Source organism: Colossoma macropomum, unplaced genomic scaffold (genome assembly GCF_904425465.1).
Source record: "Colossoma macropomum unplaced genomic scaffold, Colossoma_macropomum, whole genome shotgun sequence".
Taxonomy (NCBI): domain Eukaryota; kingdom Metazoa; phylum Chordata; class Actinopteri; order Characiformes; family Serrasalmidae; genus Colossoma; species Colossoma macropomum.
The window spans coordinates 6,740,566-6,751,602 of record NW_023494797.1 but is presented as its reverse complement, the minus strand read 5'-3'; the positions used below and the strand labels follow the sequence as shown (position 1 = coordinate 6,751,602).

The window sequence follows — 11,037 nt, the reverse complement described above, 5'->3', positions numbered from 1 at the left end:
ATTGTCTTAATGTTGGCAAAAATCATGTCAAAATGCCCTTTTCTCTAACAGATTACCAAACACATCATTTTTAATAAACTGGACATCCACAATCCCTTTAAAAATATATAGTAACACTTTTATTCCAGGCTCTACAGGCAATATAGACGTTACAACCAAAATATTTACATGATATGTACATCTACAGACAACAGAGTAGAAAATAAACAACACAAAACAAGATCTTCATTTCACTCCATCAGCTGAGGCTCTCCAGACTGATTTACAGGATCTGGAGAAACACAGAGCAAAGAAACACAAATTAAATGAAAGAACAATAATTATAAAACACAAACATTTACTCTATAAAGAGGAAAAGAGTACATTTAATGGAGTTATGAGATGAATAAATTTGAAAGGAGCACCACGTCTGAAGCTCCTCCTCCTACAATCTAACTTCCTTTAATTTCCATTTATACCTTCAGTTTTCTGTGAGGAAGTGTTCACACCCATGTTGTATGTCAATCAGCTCTGCTGCCGTCTTCTCTCACCACTCATCATCACTTCTGATCCATATCGACTGTACTGTAGCTGAGAAATATTAAATATAAAGGAAAGGTTTAGTGTGCCACATGTGCCTAAATTCACTTCAGTTAGTTTATGCTTTCCTGTTTTCTAATAAATAAATACATAGCTCTAAGGCCAGAGTGCAAGATGTGGACGGCCAGGTCACATGCAAAAATATAAAGTGTAACAGAGTATTATTGCTCACAGTCTTGCAGAATATGGCAGCATTAATCTGACAATTAGACATGACACAATAAAGAAGATCAAATTTGCATGAATTACAAGTAGCTTACCATTTAATTTGCTTCAGAATCTTAAATCTAGCTAATCTACACATCTGTTTAAATTAAATGACTTCTTACTTAATTATTTAAGTAATGAGATTGTTTAGATTTAAAGTGCTGTGTAAAAAACGGAGACTAAATACTTGTGAAAAACTATTTACGAGACAATTCTGGATACTATACTATATGTAGTAAATACTGTATTATATTTAGGAGACAATTCTGGAGAAGATCAGTCTTCTAAAGCACGAGCTAAAACATTCTGTCCTTTAACATGGTGAGTAAGTAGATAATAATAATAATAATCGTAATAATAATTATTATTATCATCGCTTCTTCTTAGTACCTACAGTTGGGGACAGTTTTACAGTTCTGTTCTTGGCAGTCAACATGTATTAGTGTGAAAAATGTCTCCATACCCTCAGGGCCCTAATCTGTCCTTGGCTTCATTCTGACTCTGCACTCGAACAGCAAGAATGGTTATACTTTTTCGCAACTCTCACAAAGGAGATGTTTCTTCAGGTCTCAGCATCTGAAGAGCAGAAACCAGAGACTCCACTGCACTTCCACTGACTCTTAGAGCTTCCTTGGATAACACAGTGATATCAGTCTTACTTGGCTCTTCCTTGTTATCTTTGATAATTTCTGCAATAACAATGTCACCAAAATGAGTTAACAGAGCTCTGGCCAATTGATAATGGAACCTGAATAGCTACATGCCCCTGGCTCTACCTACATATCAGGAGATCAACTCCTGTCCATCTCTCAGAGGGAACTCCTGTGCCATTATCTGCAGAATTTATGAAAGGATGATTAGTAAATAGGACATTGAGAGGCTGTAATTTGAGCCCCTCAGTAATTTGGATATGACACCAATCATCATTTACCTCTGAGTTGTGCTGCACTTTTTCTAGGAGCTTTGGACATTTTAACTTGATGTAAATGCTGATGTAAATATCTGGTTGCTAGACTAAATGCAGGGATGTAATCATAGTGCTGTGAAATAAATGTCTGTATGGTTTCAACATCTTTAACATTTGCGGTTCTGTATGTAAGAAGTTGACCCTGTGAGACTCTCATGTCAACTTTTCACAGTGTGAACTATTTTTGTTGCACTAAGCAAACAAATGGGTTAAAAAGGCCGTGTAGTACTCATGAAACAGGACAATGAACAAATTGTAATATATTCTTACACACATAATCCATCCTTCCAAATAGTCCCATAAAATACACAAACACCAGAATTCCAAAGTGGGATTGAGACATAAACACAAGATTTCTAACCTTATGAAGCTGTCTATGAAATAATTAGCCTTTCCATAATGACAGTGGTATATAATTTACAATCTCACAGCTTGTAAAGTTGTAATTTATAAAAATTAGGTAATACATAAGTACATTTTACTCAGTTAAGTCTCCAGTCTTCTTTTATTCTTTTGTGTTCATTCAGTTCTTCTGGTTCTAATCAATATCATATTAAACACTTAAGGACATTTTAATGGTTCTGATGAAGAGATATTGTGGTTAGTTTAAAAACAAAACACTACTGCATGAAACAGATCATAAATAGAATCAAAGAGTTTTTGAGGTCTGAATTTGTTTTTGAGTTTGAGAAAAGATAGATGTACAGTTATAATAATAACAAAGGGCCTTATTGATGATGATGATGATGATGATGATGATTATTATTATTATTATTATTATTATTATTATTAGCGATAAACCATATCTGCCCAAAACAATATTCCATTATTTTGTCTGTGCATTTATTAATTAACATCACTGTCTTTCAGTGTAATAAGCGCTTCAGTCATTATTCCTCATTATCAGATTCTGTTAACCCTTTTGTATGTTCAAGTTTTATGTATACTTGCCTCAAAAATGTTAGCAATAAGCCATTTCAGTGTCCTCAGCAGTCACTACATGAGAAAATAAACACTCTCCCACAAAGTGTTGCAAAAACCGTTTACATTTCTTAACGCTTATGTGGTGTTGGGGTCTGTGGGACCCATTTTCAATGTTTACCAAAAGTAAAAATGATGCGATTTATTATTATTTCATCCTCAGATTCCTTGGCTTTTGCTCATTTTCTGTGAAGAACACAGAAAATAATAGTGATACATTCTCAATGACTTCACACTGTTCACCCCCTACACAATTATATTACACATGTGGTGCTGAGGTGAACCCATGGGGAATAAAAGTGTGGAGGTGCTGTGTCCTTCACTCTGTTCTCCTCCTACATGGCCTGCTGTTAGTGTGTGTGTGTGTGTGTGTGTGCGTGTGTGCCTGTGTGTGTGTATGTGTGTGCATGTGTGTGTGTGAGGGTGGACAACGTGGACAGACTGCTGACTGGCTACTGCTGCTAAAGGAGAACCCTACACTGGACACTTGTGATATTTTAAACATCTGGTATTTTTATGTAAATTGTTATGGCTGTATTGATAAAAACAGTAATGCGGTGGATTCACCAGACCACTGAGTAACAAAAATGTGAACACCACATAAGAGTTAAACACATTCTGTTCAAATGAAGTGTTTCAAAGCTATGAGTGGTGTAGTTAACAGAAATTCTATGTCACTAAAATGCATATAAATTGAAATTTTGAGTCACAATCACCTGATTTGATAAAATTAGCTGTTATTTGATTAAAACAGTATTGATCTGATGAAATATGAAACGTTTTATCATTCATCATGTAGGTGGTTTTGTATGAAGGTGAAAATATTCCAGAACACTAATTACCCTTTAGTTGACAGTTGTTGTTAACTAATGAGGATCCTTTCTTATTTCCTAAACAATAAGTCTTGAGATTATTGTTTGAATAATAAGCTTACAGTTTAAAAGGCTAAACAAAGAAAAAAACAGCTTGTGGTTTTTTAAAAACAGAAAATTTTAAGACAATCCACAAAATGTGTTTTAAAAGTTTTTGTAAAAAGTGGCAGTTATGAGCGCTGACCAACATCCTGCAGGCCAAATTTACTGAAGTTACAAGTTTGAGAAACAAGCAGTTTCTAAGCACAGGCTCAGACAAAATTGCATAAGGCAGACCTCAATGGTTACCACTGTCATGCATTGGAGAGGTAGTTTCATGCTCTGCAGAGACCTTTCCAGTCATCTAACCAGGTCCAATAAAATTTTGAGTAACACTTAACCCATTCAATCCTGAATTTTTCCCACACATGAAAATATCCAAATTGTGTCAGTAGTAACTCTTAAGAAATAATCAATCACTATTTTTTAAAATTGTCATGGAGAAGTATGTGGAAAAAGTTTGATCAGTCAGAATTACCAGTGGGATAATGTATTTTATACTGAATTAACATATTTCTTCTACACAGTCATCAAAAATCTTACACATCCCAGTCCAGTTATTAACACATTTAAAACTCTGTCACTGGCAGTTCCCAGCATTGCCACTAGAACGCTCTATCACATTCTAGTGAGACTATTTTACACATCAAAAACCCTTATACAACAGCGATATGAATACTGAGAGCAATGAGAGCAAAACGACAACCATCAATGTATTTTAACATTGTTACTTTATTGTAACACACACAGTAACATTATTACTTTAGTGCAACATGTTTTTAAACATTAATATTGCAATTTCATTGACATTTGAACTTGTACTTCAGTGCAATATCCATTGTAACATTGTCATTGTGACATTGTAATGCAATATTCACTAACAATTGCATAGCAGTCATGTGACTCATTCACACTGAGGTAACATAAAGGTAGGATAGAGATAACCTGTAGAATATGAATTCAAGTAGAGGCCTGCACTGAACAAAATAAAATCACAGAGGTAGGCTTCAGAACCAAGTGCACAACTAGTTTGTGCATCACTATTTTGAACTACGATCAAGTCGGACCCACTGTCATACAGCATGTCTTGAATAAACATTTCAGTCACTTTGATTGTCTTTTGCCCTTTTTTGTTGACTTCTCTTCCTAGAGTATGTTGTGCTGATTCTCCTCACCCTTTATTGACTTTTCTACTTTTCTTTTACTTGCTTTTTCAGCCCCTTTTCATTCACTCCTATCTCCTTTTCTACTGTCCGTGGTATATCTTGAAGCAATGTGCAGTGTCACTTTGCATTTCTCACATGCATAGGTAGTGTGTTTGTCACAGTGATGGCACCTCTGGAACCGGTACATTGTGCTGATTGGCCAGTGAGAAGCTTTGTCATAATTTGTCTGATCTGCAAAAGTAGCAGCCAGTAGAGATCTCTTTCCGTTGCTGAGTGGTTTTGTGCCAAAGTTTTGCATAAGAGACTGTGCCACTATCTGTGAGAAGGTGAGCAGGTCGATGGTCCGTATGGCTTTTTACATGTGTGCTGTTGAGAGACCAGGCAAAGATGGGCCACCAGCACTTCTTAGACCTGATTGAGATATGGTATCTTGAAACCTTGTAGGTCATGATGGTCAACACCACCCCTGTGCTCATTGTAAAGGTTGATGCATTTTGGTGGTGGGACTTTCTCAAAGGCACGTCGCTCCTTGTCCATCTCTTGACAGACATTTCACTGTATTCCTCCAAAATGTTTGTTGCCACTGTGACAATGTTATCGTCTTTCCAACAGACCAGCAACTTGTCTCCTTGAGTCAGAACCTCAGAGGTTCCCCGGGGTAACTTCATGAAATCCTTCTGTGGCTTGAATGGGACATCAAACAGACATTGTTGCCTTACTTTCTGCAAAATGGGTAGAATGGTCTCAGGTGTACACAGAGCCCCCTTTCTCAGTTCTAGGTAGAAGTAATAAACAGAAACAAGCTTAAATGGGAAACTGGTTTTAATGGTTGGTTACAGTTTTGCAATTTACCTCTCTTAAATCGACACAGGAGGACAGTTTTGCAGTTCTGTTCTCGGAAGTCAACATGTAGGTGTACTGAGAACATTTATTAGTGTGAAAAATGACTCTAAACCCTCAGGGCCCTTATCCGCCCTTGGCTTCATTCTGACTCTGCACTCGACCAGCAAGAATGGTAATACCCTTCTTTCCAACTCTCACAAAGGAGATGTTTCTTCAGGTCTCAGCATCTGAAGAGCAGAAACCAGAGATTCCACTGCACTTCCACTGACTCCTGAAATAATTAGTGGTTTTATAATAACAGTAATAAACAAATAAAAAATAATAAATAAATCTGCCCAAAACAATATTCCATTATTTTGTCTTAACTAACAACACTGTTTTTCAGTGTGATAAGCCCTTCGGTCATTATTCCTCATTATCAGATTCTGTTAACCCTTTTGTGTGTTCAAGTTTTATGTAAACTTGCCTAAAAAATGTTAGCAATAAGCCATTTCAGTGTCCTCAGCAGTCACTACATGAGAAAATAAACAGTCTCCCACAAAGTGTTGCAAAAACCACTTACATTTCTTAAACACATTCTGTTTCAAAACTATGAGTGGTGGAGTTAACCACTTAAAATCACAGGCTTTTTCCATACTAAGGCTTATCATTCAATAACTACAGGGACTTCAGTGCAAACTGGCTGAACTATTCTTAGGCTATAGAAGTGTGTAATAAAACTTTGGGCCTGCCAGTGGGCCCTGGCCATTTAAGGGGTTAACAGAATGTTAACATTAAATGATGTAAATGGTGTTGAGTCACTAAAATGCATATAAATTGAAATTTTGAGTTGATAAAATAAAGCGTTATTTGAATAGAACAGTATTGATTTGATGAAGTATGAAACGTTTTATCATTCATCATCTAAGTGTTTTTGCACAAAGGTGGAAATTTTCCAGAACACTAATTAACCTTTAGTCGACAGTTGTTGTTAACTAATGAGGATCCATTCTACGTTACTGTACAATAAGTCTGGAGATTATTAACTGAATAATCAGCCTGCAGTTTAAAAGGCTAAACAAAGAAAAAGACAGCTTGTGGTTTTTTAAAAACAGAAAATTTTAAGACAATCTGCAAAACATGTTTCAAAGGTTTTTGTGGAAAGTGGCAGTTCTGAGCACTGACCAACATCATGCAGGTCAAATTTACTGAAGTTACAAGTTTGAGAAACAAGCAGTTTCTGAGCAAATGCTCAAACAAGATTGCATAACGCTGACCTCAATGGTTACCACAGTCATGCATGGGAGAGGCAGTTTCATGCTCTGCAGAGACTTTTCTAGTCATCTAAGCAGGTCCAATAAAATAGCTTTAAGTATCAACCCTTAAAAGGAAATTCCACCAATATTCAACATGTCAGCAATATTGAATGATTAAGCTGTAAGCTAAGTCATTGTGGTTACTCCGGGTTCTCTGTTCTAGAGAAACTTTTAGAGAAAGAGTCAGAATTGTTCACAACAGTGGTGGTATAAGATTCAGACATCTGAAGTGTGTAATACCTCTTAAAGCTGCTTCACAAATGGTTATTATTTGAAATGCTTAAGAATACGCTGCGTGATGTCTGAGACATTGTTTTATGGTAGTTTTGAGATAAGGATATGGCTTAAAATGGATTTTTAGAATCCTCTCATGATAGAGAGGTATATGCAGGTCATTGGAAGGCAAGACAGTCCCCACCGACTGATTTAATTATGCAGAATTTTTTTTGTGTTTGTGTTCTGTTACAGGCCTAGATCATAACAAGCTCTAATAAGTTGAAGCATTCTGTTCATTTTTCAGTGTAAGTCTCTAAAATCTCCTGGTTTGGAGTCCATGGTTACACAGTTTCTAAGAATATATCTGGGTCCCATGGAAGAAAACAATACCAGTGTCATAGATGCAGCACCAATTTCATAGTGCACATAGGATTTGGTTCTGAATGAAGTTTTTTAATGCTAAATTGTGCTTGCTATCAGCAAGCTGTTTCATCTCATGTCACAAGAACCAGATTCCAATCAAATTGCAATGATGTTTAAACTCTAGATTGCCTACCTATGTTTGTGGCTTAACAATAGCAGAAGCAGACAGAGTCTTTGCCAATAACTGCTTAGCAACTGTCTCTAAGCATTACTTCCTCTGTCAGGCAAAGGAAAAATTCAGACTAAAGTCCTCATAACAAAACAGTAAATTAGAGACGGCGACAAGGCATGGCTAGACAACATTTATCCTGATTGTGTGGAGGATGCCAAGATAAATATTAATGTACTTGTATGTGTGCTAAAAGAGGTCTGCCAAAAGATCTTGTGGTAAGACGTCCTCCTCAGCTTATAATTTAACATTGCACCAAATAGCTCCAGTGTTCAGTTTAGTAACTCATCTGAAGGCACAGCTTCCATCACTCAAGCCTCCTACTCATCCATCACAAAAAGCTACTGCTTTAACCCACTGCAGCTAATATTTCCCTGGTTTGATTAATGTAAGCAGTTTCCATGAAATCATTTTTGCATGCAGAGATATTTTGTAGGAAGTCACATCATTGCTTGAGTTTATTGGTTTATCTGATTTAACACAACTAATTCAACACTTTTGCTACTCGCCAAGCCCTTCATTTGTTGAACTGGTATGTTAGAACAGCAGAAATACTGAACTTTCTTGATCAAAAATAAACTTGCCTAATCTATTGCCCAGTGTTGGTTCATATTTAGGTTTGCCACAGCTTTGAGTAACAGGCACAGAGGTCTCTGAGAGGGAAGTTTTGGGCCGTCGTCAGTGTATATAAACTGAAGCTCTGCCTGACCTGTTTCCATCTTCAGTATCACTGTAGACTCCAATCATGCACCTGACTCTGGCCCTCATCCTGCTGCTGCTGGGCATGAGTCCAGCTCAGAGTCATTCCATAAAGGTAAGCTCACTAACATTCACTCACACACACACACACACACACACACACAAACACAAACACACACACACACACACACACACACACACCCATGCACAGAGATGTCTGATAAAAAAAAAAATAACTATGCAGAAAAAGTACATTAACTTACATAAAGTTAATGTACTTTGTTGGCCCGTTCTTCATTAAATTTTCACACTGTTTAAAGGACAGTCACCGTGCTCAAAAATGTCCAAAAATGGACATTTATGTTTTGTTGATTTTATTTTATAATTTTTCTTTTTTTTTGGACAGTGATGATATTTATTGCAAATGTTAGTACTCAGATGGAATTGTACACTTAAAAATGTTAGAAAATGTAATGTTTACTCTACTCTAGACATCCCTTGAAGAGAGCCCTGAAGAGACTGGTGAGATAATTTTTAAGTACTTGTATGAATTGGAAATGTCAGTGTTAACAAAAATCCTCAATAATGCTCGTTTGTTACACAACACTTTCACAGATGACAACACTGAGGAGGAGTATCTTTCTGTCTCAGACTTAATCGAAAGAGCTAATAAAAACATCGGTAAGACACATCGGTAAAATACATTTTTTTCCTGCTTCTGGTCATCAAAATGACAAAATTCAGTAAACCACTCTGCAAGTGTATATACTTCACCATGCTGCACTATAAAACACTACATTCCCTTTAATACACTAACATTAGCAATTACTTAACCATTAAGTAATGCAGGGTGCTTCATTCACACTTCATGTTTGGCACAGAAGAGTCACAGGATGGTCTTACAATTAAGTTTGGCGACATTGTTGTGGAGGATGGGTTGCAGAATGCAGACAAGTGTACATCTGGTCAGCCAGGGTGCAAATGGCCCAGAAAGAAAGACAAAAAGGTCTATGTGCCCTATCAGATTTCCAACCACTACGGTAAGTGACGCATCTCACCTGGCTTAAAAGTAAAATGCATCACAGTCCCCTTCTGATCTATCTAATGTGCTACTCTCTGATAGGACCCAGTGAAAAACGCATTATTGAGGATGCTCTGCGGTCCTTTAGGAAATCCACCTGCATCCGATTCATACCTCGTAGACGGCAGAAAGACTACCTTCAGATTATGTCTGACAGAGGGTATGTGAGCTGAGTTTTGTAAAAGTTTTCCAATCACAGATTCTCCAAGTACAAACACTATAACAACTTTTCTAAACATTTTTAACAGACTAATTTGCATATTTATTACAGGTCTTTACCATTTTACTGTTTCTCTGAGATAAAAAGAAAAGGAAAAACAGTTCTAAGAATTTGATCCATGCTATATTTGTTATTGATGTAATCCATAGGTGCTACTCCTCTGTGGGTCGCAGAGGGGGAGAGCAGATCTTGTCTTTGAAACGCAATGGGTGTATCTACAAACATGTGATACAGCATGAGCTCCTCCATGCTCTGGGCTTCCATCACGAGCAGTGCCGCAGTGACCGTGACAAGCATATCAAAATCCTCAAGGAAAACATCTTACCAGGTGAGAGGAATGGAAATATCTCCATAAACAATCTCTCCAAAATGCTGCTGACATTCGTAATTATGGACCTTCACCAGTTACTGATTTTTTTTCTAGCAATAGAGGAACACAAGATTAACATTCATGATTAAGTCATAATGATCTAATTTATTTACTCATAGGAATGGAACACAACTTTAATAAAGTCAACACCAACAACTTGGGCACCGCTTATGACTATGGTTCTGTTATGCATTATGGAAGGTAAATTTCTACTTTTGGTTGGTCATTTCTCAGCTGGTTTTAAAGATAGCCCAGTTGATGGCCAGTGAGGCCACTAATGTGATCTTTATGGTATCCAGGGATGCTTTTACCAGGAATGGTCAGCCAACAATGATCCCTATTCCAAACCCAAATGTGAAAATTGGACGTGCCACTAAGATGAACGCCAACGACATCCTGCGTGTCAACAAACTCTACTGTAAATGAGTCTTTCTTTTACATTTCAGTGCATTTAAAATGCTTTTCCACTTTGGGATGTTAAAGTCCAAAAGGAAAATGCTGTCATCGTGTCATCTGCTGTCATCATCTTAGATTTCTGTTGAAAAACACCAAATAATGTTTTGAAAAAAAAAAAGGAATTGAATTGCTTTCACAGTCTGTTTTCTTTCTGTTTCTGAAAATGCATTAAAAAAGTAATGGCTACAGTTGTGAGGTCTCTTAATATAAGTTATTGTTGACTAGATAATCACAACAGATCTGCATCATATACACAAATGGCTTCTTCATGCATAGAACTTACAAAAAAGACACAAAAAACAACAAACTTTTAAAAACACTTTTATAAAAGTGATCTACAACAGGTAGCCTGTTTACTCAAATTACTCATTTTCTTTCAACATGAAACACAAATTTCACGTAAACAGCTCTGCATCTGAAAGAATCTCTGTTTCACACACACATTCTCCTTTAC

The 11,037-nt window shown here is 36.7% G+C and overlaps 1 protein-coding gene across 2 annotated transcripts; it reads left to right on the top strand.

Moving 5' to 3' along the window:
- The first annotated feature begins 8,458 nt into the window (after nucleotides 1-8,458).
- LOC118817573 (low choriolytic enzyme-like) lies at nucleotides 8,459-10,774 on the top strand. 2 transcript variants are annotated; one of them, XM_036584388.1, is made up of 8 exons: nucleotides 8,459-8,571; nucleotides 8,948-8,978; nucleotides 9,072-9,137; nucleotides 9,341-9,496; nucleotides 9,580-9,697; nucleotides 9,907-10,085; nucleotides 10,247-10,328; nucleotides 10,427-10,774. In XM_036584388.1, the coding sequence occupies exons 1-8, from the start codon at nucleotides 8,503-8,505 to the stop codon at nucleotides 10,551-10,553; spliced, it is 828 nt and encodes a 275-aa protein (XP_036440281.1). In that variant the 5' UTR covers nucleotides 8,459-8,502; the 3' UTR covers nucleotides 10,554-10,774. The 2 variants fall into 2 exon arrangements, with proteins under 2 accessions (XP_036440281.1, XP_036440280.1); XM_036584387.1 differs by having other exon boundaries at nucleotides 9,338-9,496.
- The last annotated feature ends 263 nt before the right edge of the window (nucleotides 10,775-11,037 follow it).